This window comes from Egretta garzetta, unplaced genomic scaffold (genome assembly GCF_000687185.1).
Source record: "Egretta garzetta isolate BGI_Z169 unplaced genomic scaffold, ASM68718v1 scaffold503, whole genome shotgun sequence".
Lineage (NCBI taxonomy): Eukaryota > Metazoa > Chordata > Aves > Pelecaniformes > Ardeidae > Egretta > Egretta garzetta.
Window position 1 is genome coordinate 773,774 of NW_009259107.1, and position 13,821 is coordinate 787,594.

Here is a 13,821-nt window from a genome sequence, read left to right on the forward strand (position 1 = left end):
CCACCATGGGCATCCTATTTTCTCCCTATATAGTAAATTACATCTGTGCATTTGGCATAGAATGATTTCTACCGAAATCTTTAGGAAATGGAACAGTACTCCATATAGGTGTATCACCTTGCCTCCTGGTGGCAAAATCAAGAGGAAGTCATAGGCATTAACAGTCCAATGCAAGCCTTTATTTTTCTGAAAGCCTCAAGTTCATCTCATTTCCCAGAACAAAGGAACAGATTACATTTTTACTATTTCAGTCAGCATGTCTTTGCATTTCAGTATAAACTGGGCCATTTGCATAAAAACATATTATTAATCCTCAAAACAGCAGAATGTTTTCTGTATGTTTATCTCACACATTGTCTGTTCACTTTATTAATACGCTTACATGTTAAAGTAAAATATTAAATGTCCTTAAACGTACATAACACAAACAGCAGCCTCAAAGACTTGCCAAATGTACTACAAATTGGCCCGATGCTGATGTCACTTGACATGGTCCAACACCTTTCCTCTGAGCTGATATGGAATTCCTACGTGGTCAATATGCCCAGCCCTCCTGGGCCTAGAAAGGAAACCTAAAATCCAAATCCTTGACACTTGACTTTTGTAATTCTGTCTACCTATGCCAGCAACACCTCAAAAGTTATTTATCAATGTCAATGAAGCATTGATCTTATCTTACAGTTTGTAAACAATGTCACTGCGAATTTTAACACCAGAGGCAAGGGGAGAAAGGGCATAAATATGTATTTGTATGAAAGTCTTCTGAGACAAAGTCCATGTAAAGTTAGCGCAAAGTCTATATTATGAAGAAAATGAAGCAGTTAATATGTACTACTTCATATACGAAAGCACAGAAACTTTTGAATTGTATGGCTTGGAACAGAATGTACACCCATACTAGACTCCTCCCCTCTCCCCCCCTCCCTAAAAAAGCAAGTTCATACCAAAAATCTGGAAAGGACACATTCAATGCTTCAAGATGCTAAGGCTTCAGTCTCCACTATAATTTTGGACATGAAGACAATCTGTAACTTAATAGCAAATTTCAGATTCTTGCAGAGCTACAGAGCAAAGACACAATTGCTGGTGTAGATTTTTTTTTCCCTTCTTATCACTCTAAAGACACTTTTCTGTTATTATTATTCTTTGCAATTGAAGTTATTGAAGCCAAATTAAGCAAGCCAGTAATTAGCCTGAATTTGCCAAGATGATGAGCTATTTATTATGAGGTACATATTTCTTTCTAATTATCGCTTTAAAGAAAAAAACAGGTTTTCTTCCTAAACAGAGACTACAAAAAGAATTAGAAAATGATAAAAGCTGTGGATTATCAATTTTGTATATTTCTGTATAAATATCTCACAGGTTTGACTAAGAATGTCATCATTAGGAATGTGTATTAATCCAACCATTCCTTTTTCCTTTGATTAGACATAAATTATGTTCTTTATATTTATAAACTTCATGTTCAAAAGTTAAATATTCATGCTCTGTAGAATTTTGCTCAGTGTTTACATTTTCAAAGCCAACAGAACTCAGTCTGCTTCTAGTGATAACTGAAAGAAAAAAGAAAATATTTTAAAGGAGCATAAAATATGTAGAAAAATCTCACTGATATATTTTGCTTTATACTTTGTGGATCTTCATCTTTCTGTAGAGCAATGCTCCACTGGATGTATGACAAGCTACAAGTCTGAAGATATATTACTATATTAACTTCATTTATGCTATCTGGATACCACTACAATACTCTAGGCACCACAGTAATTTTCTTTTCTTACTTGCAATAATTAACATTAGAGAGCAAAAGATGGCTAAATTAATTTATAACTTTATAGTTTCTTATACTAATTATTTCCTCTTCTTATATTTTAGGTCATCCTGTCATTCCTGCAAACACTAATCAATCATGGGATTTGAAGTTAATACTACTAAATAAATGAATTGCTTAATCTCCTATGACCATCTATACATACTTCATCTTCACAAAGCCTATCAATTTTATGTCATCAAGGACAGAGTGACCTTCATTGCCACAAAATGCCTCTTACTACTGGACAAGTCGGTTACAAATTTACCACTTATCCTCAGGAAGAAAGTCTTTTGCGATCATCATTTGACAAATGCATGTGTGTGTATAATCAATTGACCAGGTCATACTGAATTCCAAAACCATAACTGTGGAATACTAAAGGGTCTGTTACTTTTCTGAACATTTGAGCTAAGATGAAGGACATGCAACTCAAAATTAATTTTCTACTTGGCCTAGTTATCACTGCACTGGTACAAGCTGTAGAAAAAAAAGCAGACTGCCCAGAGTCATGTATATGTGAGATCAGACCATGGTTCACTCCCAGGTCTGTGTATATGGAGGCTCCAACAGTAGACTGCAATGATTTAGGCCTTTTTAATTTTCCAGCCAGACTGCCTGCCAACACACAGGTTCTACTTCTACAGACTAATAATATTGCAAAAATTGAACATTCAGTAGACTTCCCAGTGAATTTAACTGGTCTAGATTTATCTCAGAACAATTTATCCTCAGTGACCAGTATTAATCTTATAAAGGTACCACAGTTGCTTTCAGTGTACCTTGAAGAAAACAAACTTACTGAACTCCCTGAAGAATGTCTCTCTGGACTCCAAAATTTACAAGAGCTTTATATTAATCATAACCTGCTTTCTGTGATTGCACCGGGAGCTTTCATAGGCCTCAATAATCTTCTCAGACTTCATCTCAATTCAAATGGTCTGCAGATGATCAACAGGAAGTGGTTTGAAGCTACTCCTAATCTTGAAATTCTCATGATTGGAGAAAACCCAATAATCAGAATTGAAGATATGAACTTTAAACCTCTTATCAATCTGCGCAGCCTAGTTTTAGCAGGCATAAATCTCACTGAAATACCAGACAATGCTTTGGTTGGCCTTGACAATTTAGAAAGCATCTCCTTTTACGACAACAGATTTGTTAGAGTGCCCCACGTTGCTCTTCAAAAGGCTACAAATCTTAAATTTCTGGATCTAAATAAGAACCCCATTAACAGAATACGACGAGGAGATTTTAGCAATATGCTGCACCTAAAAGAGTTAGGAATTAATAACATGCCTGAACTCATTTCTATAGATAGTCTTGCTGTTGATAATTTGCCAGATTTAAGAAAAATAGAAGCTACCAATAACCCCAGATTATCATACATTCATCCAAATGCATTCTACAGACTTCCCAAGCTGGAATCGCTGATGCTCAACAGCAACGCGCTGAGTGCCCTGTACCGCAGTACAATAGAATCCTTGCCTAACCTCAAAGAAGTCAGTATACACAGCAATCCCATTAGATGCGATTGTGTCATCCGCTGGATTAACATGAATAAAACAAACATTCGCTTCATGGAGCCAGAGTCCCTGTTTTGTGTAGACCCTCCTGAATTCCAAGGCCAGAATGTGAGACAGATACACTTCCGGGAAATGATGGAAATCTGTCTCCCCCTGATAGCTCCTGAAAGTTTTCCATCTACTCTGGATTTAAAAACTGGCAGCCATATTTCCTTACACTGCAGAGCAACAGCAGAACCAGAACCTGAAATCTACTGGATAACACCATCAGGACACAAACTTTTGCCTAATACTATTTCTAATAAATACTACATTCATTCTGAAGGAACATTAGACATAAGTGATGTTACACAAAAAGAAAGTGGCTTATACACGTGTATAGCAACAAATTTAGTTGGGGCAGACCTAAAGTCAGTTATGATTAAAGTGGATGGCTCTTTTCCTCAGGACAGCAATGGATCCTTGAATATTAAAATAAAAGATATAAAATCTAATTCTGTCTTGGTTTCATGGAAAACAAGTTCTAAAATTCTGAAATCCAGTGTTAGATGGACAGCCTTTCTGAAAGCTGAAAACTCTCAGGCTGCACAGAGCGCTCGAATACCATCTGATATAAAGGTCTATAATCTTACGCATCTAAATCCATCAACTGAATACAAAATTTGTATAGATATTCCCACTATCTATTCACAGAACAAGAAACAATGTGTCAACGTAACCACAAAAGGACTGGACGTGGCAACGAAAGGCTACGAAAAGAGCAACTTAATAGGATTCCTTGCCTGCCTTGGTGCTCTTTTGGGAATCATCTCTGTGATATATCTCTACAGTTGCATCTCACGAGAGATGAACTATGACGTTGGACACAGCTATCTAAAGAATTATCTGAAGAAACAATCCTTTTCACTCAACGAGCTTTATCCTCCTCTAATCAGTCTTTGGGACATGGGCAAAGAAAAAAGCACAGCAATGGAAGTAAAAGCAACTGTAATAGGTGTACCAACCAATATGTCATAAATATGTCAGTATAACACTTAATTTCTGAAATAAAAAGCACATGAATGCATTTGTGCTGAATAAAAAGGCAACATGAAAAAGTATTTCTTTTAGGAACTAGATGCCTGGACTTTGCTGCTGCCAACAAATGGGAATAGGTACTGACTCAGCATAAGAGAATCTGACTTCTAAGGGTATTCTACCAACCAAATACAACTAACTTCATTTTCTAGAACTTTAACGGGACTTTTAAGTCTGGAATACAGTGCAAGTAGCCAAGAACATTTTCTGTATTTTTTTTTAATTATTATATAAAAGTAGTGGAACTGAGCAATACCTCCTCCTGTGCTGTATTACACACACTAGCCACGAGTTTTTGCAGTGAACAGATATACTAGGATTGACACATGGTGTAATGAAATGGACAAACTCTGTAGAGTAGACACAGTGAGTACGTGAATTTTTTTTATGAGGAAAATACATTTTTGATTAAAATCAAAATAGTTTTTCGCTTGTTTGTTTCTAAAAAAAAAAAAAAACATTCTCGGAGCTCTTGTCTGACAATAAACAAACTCATTCTAATGTCTGATAAAATATCTCCTTACATATTCTCTTGTTAAAATGACAATCTGAGCACATAGGATATTTTTGCTGGTTTTAGGCTCTATAACTGCAATAAACCACACAATAAATATTTGTATAAAGTACTTACCCATAATAATAACAAACATTTTACAGGTTCCTTATTGTGGAAAGAAGAAGAGAGAAGATAGGTGGGAAGGAGACATAAGTCTGATAGGGAAATAGAGTGTTAGCTGCTGATAATAGCAAGTCTTGAGCTGCTTTGGTATTTTCCCAGAAGCCTGAAAATTGAATGTAATGTTTAGACTCAGATAACATAAATCCAGTATTTTGTCTTCAGTCAAAAGGGTAATTCAGTGATTAGTAATGTCTAAACCTTAGGCTGGCCATAAAGGGAACTCAGATATCTTGAACAGTTTAAATGATACTAAGGTTTTCTTTCTGGACCTGCACACTTCTGTTCAGCAATAACAACTGACTAGTTTGTAACCCTCCTCAGCTTTCACACTGTAACAAGCAATAAATGACTAACAGAAACATTATTAGTAGAAATGAATAGAAACAACACAAAAAGAGAACAATAAATAGCTGACTGCTCATATTGAAGCTAACGTTTTCACGGGAGTATGACTGGGCCCATAAGAAGCAAAAGTGCACATGAAATTGCTGATGGGAATGTTGATTACAAGCTAAACCCAATTCTGTTAGGATGGAAAAAGTGACTACTCCTAAGCCCAGCAGAGGAAAGACATCTGACCATAAAGACACCCAATGAAAAGATGTGGTACCTCCTGACAAAGAAGGCAACAGCAAAAGTTTTATGTTATTTTGGTTCACATATATGAAATCAAATAGCAAGAATGAAGAAAAAATTGTTATCTCTGAATATTGTGCTTAAGGAAGTAAATATCCACAGAATGCATAGGTAGCCTGAATTATAAAGTTAAAATAGGAGTAACAAACATTTCTTGTAAGCCTTTAGTAGACTTTAACACTTTTTAAACTCTATAAAAATATATATTTTATCTTTCTAGACTTTGTTGAAGTACATATTTCTGTGGAATCAATGACTGAATTTTTGTAGGTAGAAGAAGAAGGGTTTCTTCTTGTATTTAGTCATTAACAGAAGAGTTACTGCTTGTATTCAGACATTAACATTTCCAGTTATTTATAGTTTTCCGCATACTTTCAAAATATTATTGGTCTATAAAGCCTTATAACATGGAAAAATAACTTTGTTTCACCTAGTACTAATGAATAACTTGATTTCATGCTAAAGATGTCCTTTTTCTAGTTAAATCCCAGGATTTTTAAATTATGTAAAGGTAATTTTCAAAGTTGTTAAAGGCAGAAAGAAGAACATGATGCTAATTTTAAATTACCAGAACTTAGGATATTCATAGACTTGATATGTTTCACTGAAGAAGGAAGTTTACAAACCTGACGAATCACTATCGCACACAAAGGCACATTGAAATTGAACAGGGAAATTCTGCGATGGCACCGCAGGTTCCAGAACCATGGATAGAGCTTCCAGTGTGGAGCTGCTCCTTGAGACTTGGGTCCCTCAAGTGGGACCCATCACCAAGCAGAGAAAAAAAAAGCAGGAACTTGTAGGTATATTGTGCATGTTTACCTTTGGAATCAAGCTACATTTAGAATTTATAACTCTTAGAGCTTAGAAATTCGAATCTAATTTTTTTCAGGAAAAAAAAAAGGTCTAAATTGCAGCCTTTCAGTATTTAAAGGGAGCCTATAAGAAATATGGGGACAATCTTTTTAGCAAGGCCTGCTATGACAGGACAAGGAGTAATGGTTTTAAACTGAAGCAGGGTAGATTTAGACTGGATATAAGGAAGGAATTTTTTACAATGAGGGCAGTGAAACACTGGAACGGGTTGCCCAGAGAGGTAGTGGAAGCCCCATCCCTAGAACCATTCAAGGCCAGGTTGGACATGGCTCTGAGCAACCTGATCTGGTTAAAGGTGTCCCTGCTCACTGCAGGGGGGCTGGACTAGATGACCTCTAAAGGCCTCTTCCAACGCAAAGCATTCTATGCTTCTACGATTCTGTGATAAAAACCTCTCTTCACAATATTACAAAACAGCACATGAATACAAGTCTGACGGGGAGCACTGAAAAGAAGACCTTTTCTCCTGACAGAATAAGTACAGGCTTCATTTATTTTTTTTAAATATCTCACTAAAATTTTATGTTGGCAGACAAAATGCATTTTTATATAGAAAAATTCTATATATAGGACGAGTCGCTTAGGGACACGGTTTAGTGGTGAGATGGCAGGGTTAGCTTAACGGTTGGACTTTATGATCTTAAAGGTCTTTTCCAACCTAAATGATTCTATGATTCTATGATTCTCATACTAAACTTCTGAGAGCTGAAATATAACTAGATATATCTCACAAATATTTGAATTGTTTGATACTTTATACTGGTATCAAATGAAAACATACCTTACATTTTAAGAAGAAATGTATTATCCTGTTGCTAATTGTTAAGACATAAATGATTTTATTTATATCCCAAAGAGAAATATAACTGCATTTTCTTGAATTAAGCTTCACAATCCTCCTCTCACATGACCTTGATTAAGCCATTTTGCAACTTTATACCTTCCATTCTCTGAAAGAACATGCTGAGCTTTTTTTTTCAGCATACCAAGATGTATCTTCTGTAACTAACCATCATGTAGTAATATATTTCTAATTTGTGCAAATGTGCTTTCACTGCTATCACTTAGAAGTGAAACTTTTAGAAATGCTAGAAAAATGTCTATAAGAACAGCGTCAACAGTGTCTCTACAATAGGTTACGAGATCACAGAATTTTTAGTGACTCATAGAATAAAACAGTTGTGATTTGGTAGGGGTGCGTAACTGATGGGGTACAAAGAAGGAATACAACTGCAATAATGAGAACAGAGATATCCCTTCAAAGAGTTCTCACTCTTACCAAAGGATCTACAGAAAGAAATGCTTGCAGATTCAGATTAAAACTTTAAAAAGACATACTTACTAGCACATGCAAGTCAATATCAACATCCATTTATTCACGAACTTATATGCCAACAGTATTAAAATTCTTCAGTATTCTACTGAGATTTTAAATACCTTTAAAGTGAAATTTTACATGTTTCTAACATAAATGTAAGTTTAGTGATTTTTTTTTGATCAAATTCTATTTACTGTAAGAACACGTTAAATGCAAAAAGCATGCTGGAGGTGAGGCTATTTAAACACACTTAGATTTCTACATGTATATTGTTCAGTGAATGGTTGTTCGATCATTTTATTATATACACTTCTGTGTGTGTGTGTGAAGTACTACTGTTCTATTAGCAACATGTTAGCCTGTCTGCAGACCTATATTTCATTATATCTGTATTGCATTATTTTATTTACTATACAGAAGTAGTATCTTGTAGAACATACAGCAATGCTTTCAACAGCAGTACTATGAATCACCTACTACCCATATAAATATAACTTCTTTAATATCTACACAGAAACATCTCCATTATATTAGCCTAACAAATCTCTAAAAAGATTTATTATTTCTCCCTGACCAAAGACATTCTTTATGTTAAAATCCCCACAGAAGCTACAGGTGAGCAGTGGGATTCTTGTGTAGCTGTGTGTAAAAATGGATAGCTGTTCATTCCCCAGATATACTACTCAATAAACCTTAGAAAGTAATAAATCCACCTTTTAGCTTTAATAGCTTAGTGTATTTTTAACTTATATCACTCCACAGACATATGCCAAAAAATCGAACAACTTTTTCAGCAAAGTAGAATCTGTTAAAAAGTTATAGGAAGAACTGTTGCATAAGATACTTTTCAATAATATCTTCATTTAGAGGAAGGGGGTTTTTTTCCACACAAGGTGTAGGGCTAACATTTTTCTGTCTTCTATTAGGTGGGATATTTACTGTCTTTAACGGAGGTAGGAACTGACAACAAGCTATATTTAATTTCCTCAGAAACACAGAAAAGCATTGTTACACACCTGTCTTTCTATTTATTTAATAGTTTTCTCTCAGGAATCCAATGCATTAAAAGCAGTACTTACTGATTATTCAAACCAGAAAATAGTAGCTCAGAAATAGATTAACTTTATCTTGGCGTTTGACAGCAAGCCTCATTCTAAAACATGGTACTAATGAAAGAGAAGGCAGACATGAGCGTTTGAAATGTCTGGCTAGGCAATACCCAAAACATAAGACTGAAAAGACTTTTTAATTAATTTTTTTAATTCAGTTACCTTACTTCTTTGTATCAGCCACTAGACGGAAAACTAGTGTTCTGTTCATAAAACGATTAAGCATTCAGTTCCTGGTAAAACATTAAAAAAGATCAATTCCAATATCCCATCAGCTAACACAGCCAAATTCTAACTTACGTATGTATATTTAAGTGTCTGGTTTAGCTACAATGATATGAAATCATAACTCCAAATAGTAGCTAAAAAAACTTAGATAAAAGATCACAGAATAAATGTTTGATTTACATGCTAAAAGGAATTTTCAATTTCCCAAATTCACTAATAAAATTAATTCTGCTTCTGTAACCTTAAGTAGCGACCTCAAGATAACGTAAGAAAGAAATGGAGATTCTTCCCTCAGTCTTGCGCTGGCTAGTAATAGAAGAGACACAATGATCAACAATATAAATATTCTTTGTTATCTGAAACCAGAAGAAACATTTTAGAAAAAGGTGCCTATATAGTCTAGAAAATAAGCTCACATACTAGACAGTACCAGAAGAATTGAGGTTTTAGAAAGAAAAAAATGAAAAGTATCACTCTGTCAGACTTAAGGAAGAAAACAACTCTTATTAACGAACTGAATGGAATAAAACTAGAGTGGAGGTATGGCACTGACAAGACAAGAAACTTTACATAGCAGAACATGTACAGTAAGTATGAGAAGTTCAGTATGAAAACTACAGAAGACATTTTGAATATTGTTAAATGGAATAGAGAAGATGATAGATAGCCATTGAACACAAGCCACTAGAGACAAACCAAGACTAACAATTCACCTCATGCTACATATCAGAAAATGTGCTTGGAAACAGATTGACAGTTGCATGCAGTTTTTAAACAGGTAAGAAACAAGATGACTAGAAACATATCCAGAGTAAAAAATTACTGGTGTTGCCTACTGAAGATCATGAGACTTCATCACAACATAGCTTACAGAAAAACATCTTGAATTAAATTGTTGGGGAAGCAATAGATACAAGTGATGGTTTTAGAACACCTTTGAGTCCCATGAGCAACAGTAGAAGGATGTTGGAATAAACTGCTAGGTAGGAAAAAAAGATGCATCTTTCTGGAATATGGGTTGACCTTCCAAACCAATTGTTTCTGTGAGTTAGTTGACATACCGAATGTGTAATTTCAATAGCTTCCAGTTTAATACCATTGGAAATAATGGGAACCAATCTCAGGAAAAGGCTAAATAGATACTCAGGGAAAATGCTAAACTAGAACAGAAAAAGAAAAGGATTACCAAAACAAGAGAAAGATTATTTAAACATTCAGTAAACATAAAATCAAGACACTGAGAACAAAAATTAACCTAGATGCCAAAGTTTGTGAAGATTAAAAAAAAAAAAAAAAAGCAACCAAACTTCATTTCCCATATGACAACTCTAGAAGTTGGCTATTAAACAAGAGAAGTGTAATTACTCATTTATATGGATAAATTCAATTTGAGTTATTACTGAAACTTAGCAAGATTACATTATTGGAATATTAAAAAGCACAACCATAACCTGTAGTGAGAACTGAGCTATTCAGTTCAGATTCAATAAAAATTCTGAAGGGGTTGAGTCCTCTTCAATGTCTGTATTATAGGACAATGTGAAAATAATACAATGTATCAGACTAAATTCTGTCCATGATTAGCTGCACTTCAGTATTCTGAGACAAAATGTACAAGCATCATTTTTAAATAGCAGAAGCATACAGTAGAACGGGTAATGAATAATGAAAACTGACCCGATGGTACGTGACTGACTATGGTTATGTTATTGTTCTGGTTACATTAAGCAGTGTTCCATTTCTGTAGCCAGAGTTTTGAAAAAGAGATAGAAGGTTAAGCCAATTGGACAACATATTTAAAAGACTTGTTATTTTGAACACTCAAGAAAAACTTTAAATAAACATAGTGTACATCTACCTACTCAATTACAGTATTCTCAGAGAGATATAAAGCTGCAGTTATATTGAAGTGCCTTCCCATTTTCAATTTTAAAAAATGAAGTAGACTGATCTTCAAAGAAGCCAACTGTAAAAAAAAAAGGGCAAATGATCATAAATCTGGACTATTTTTTTCAAATAATGGACAAACCACTTTTGTCTTTGGCTGCTTAAGAAATCATGAACAATTGTCAGAGCTACCAAACATGAATGAAACAAAAACTATGACAGTGTAATTTCTATTTCTAGGAATCACAACTACAAAACCTAATTTTTTATATTTAATTAATGCCAAGAAAATAATATAAATATCTTTTTTCATAAAAAGGAAAGTATATTCACCTATGAAAAGTCGATACACTTTACAGATAGTTACAGTATTTATTATTTGGCTAACCATTTAAATAACCTGTAAACTGTGAAGATCAATGACATAAACAAAGCTATAACAAGACAAAAATATCCAGTTTCATTTTGAAATTTTTTCAGTGCATCCCTCCTGACTTTCAGTTGTTGCTCGAAAGGAGACATGTCCTCCTATCTCTCATAGGTTTTGTCAACGCTGTATGTATATCTATGGTATCCCAGGGCATCAAAAAAGAACTCTAGATGCTTATGTTTAGGAACATAGCTATGAAAGAACAACCACATACAAAAAGAAATGTCATTATATTCCAAAGAAAATTAGCTATTTGATGGGAACTGATTTTTATCTAAAATGTTATTTCACAGTTAATGAAGTTCATTCCTCTTTAGGAAAAAAAGGGGAAGGGGAGGGGGAGAAAGTTCCAGTGTTCTTGGAACATTAAAATGGTTTTATATGATTTCTTTAGACATTTAGGAAGAAAACCTTCCGTTTTCATTTGCTAAATTACTGTGACAGGACAAATACAAGTATTTACACAACTTGAATTAATAAAAAACCTGAAATGAAATGCTGATATTAAATGTTGACTTTCTTGTAGAACATTTGATATTCATTGAAGCAACAATTTCAGATTTTAAAAAGTTCCATTGGAAAATGTTTAATTCTTTCTAAAGCGCATCCCACAAAGACATTCAAGACTATAAATCAACAGTCTTCAAAGCAACTGAATCTTTTATTAAGTCATTCCTCCCTTCAAATGAAGCTGAAAACTACAAATGAAATTCCTCTGGCAGCTAAAAAATGCTTTTTACAGATCTCTCTCACTTGCTCTTTTTTTTTTTTTTTTTGGTCTCTCAGCTTCAATTATTTTTAGACTTCTTTTCCCAAAGTCCTTTTCTTTGCCTTGATGCAAATGTTCTGTTCCTCTCCCTTCCATGATTCCTGTGTGGGTCCTTTGCTTATTTCCTGCCACTGTTGTTGCTAGACTGTCACATCATTTCCAACGGTGCCAGTAAGGACAGATGTTGTCTGTTTTAATAAAAAAATTTTCAAGCAAACACCATATTTGGAGGCAAAATATTTGAATAGCAAAACATAAATATTAAAGACTTGGAATTCTTAAAGAAAATGCTGGTGTAAAACTAATCAGTTAATGAGATGAAGTATTTTTCAAGGAAACAAAGCATAAAAATGAAATTATATTTAGATGAAAATAATAACAATAATATGGGAGCAAGATAAACCTGAAAGGGCAGACAATTTGGGCAGATGGCCTATTCCTGATCCTAAAATAGCTGATGTTCTTTTTAACATTACAGTTTAGAAGAGTGGAAAACAACTCCATCTGCCTTATCCTTACGTAGCTGTTGTTCATTATTCGTGTTGATGAACATGTCATGCTGTGCTCCAAATAGTCATAATGCTTTTGGGAATCACAAAGCTACATGCTGTATGTATTCAGGTGTGGTGAGTGCAATTTAGACCCCCCTAATACGGAGATTTGGGATTTCCTTCACAAGTTGGATACACTGATTCTATCCCACCCATTCAAAGTATACAGTCACGTAACACCTCAATCATAAAACAGTATTTCCTTTAGTAGGAATTCTCTACTAAAATAGAGAAAGGAAAGTAAGAGAATTATATGCAAAAAAATACTTCCATACTGAAGTAACTTCTTAGAAGAATGTAACAGCCATGGTAAACAATAATATTCTTCCTTCCAAGAATTATCTATTAAAGAGACTACCAAGATCTACAGATTATTGAATTCCAAGCAATACTCTGAATACAAGACTGTTATCATTGTGTGTCCTGGCTAGAGCTCAAGTGAAAACAGAAGTGCTGAGGACAGCTGTACATACAGGAGATAGTCTTCCATAGCTCAGTGCTAAATTAAAGGTCAAGGAAGGCTATAGCTCCTCTCCTAGATACCGCTTTCTGCTTCAAAATGTTCACACATGAGACAGAACTACTTTCCGAGCCATCATCATGAAATACATTCCTTTCGACAGCCTAACTCAACATTACTTTCTATCTCCGTATGTCAAGGCATCATTCATCACCCCGAGACTGCTGGTCAGTACTTGCACAGTGTGGACATGATCAGACAACATTGTTGCTAGCCAGATACACAGCTCTCAGGTTCACACAGATAAGGAAGCAAACGTGAATAGTCCTGTGTTAATAACACAGTATTCATAGGTGATCCATTCAGTTCAGACTATTGCTGCAGATGAAAAAGCAAGAATTGGACTCCCACAGAAGCATGTACTTATTTCACTCTCCAGCACTTAAGATGACCTGAGAGCAAGGT

At 34.6% G+C, this 13,821-nt stretch overlaps 2 protein-coding genes across 3 annotated transcripts in view; one reads left to right on the plus strand and one right to left on the minus strand.

The window, feature by feature from the left end:
• IMMP2L (inner mitochondrial membrane peptidase subunit 2) overlaps positions 1-13,821 on the minus strand; it is a 466,129-nt gene that overhangs the window by 269,394 nt on the left and 182,914 nt on the right. The gene's annotated exons all lie outside the window — the stretch shown is intronic.
• On the plus strand, positions 2,227-4,353 carry LRRN3 (leucine rich repeat neuronal 3). The gene has a single exon (XM_035890907.1). It carries the CDS (start codon positions 2,227-2,229, stop codon positions 4,351-4,353), a length of 2,127 nt encoding a protein of 708 aa, XP_035746800.1.

Excerpts from the sequence above, each read along its gene's own strand:
- LRRN3 (XM_035890907.1), top strand. The coding sequence starts at position 2,227 with ATGAAGGACATGCAACTCAAAATTAATTTTCTACTTGGCCTAGTTATC.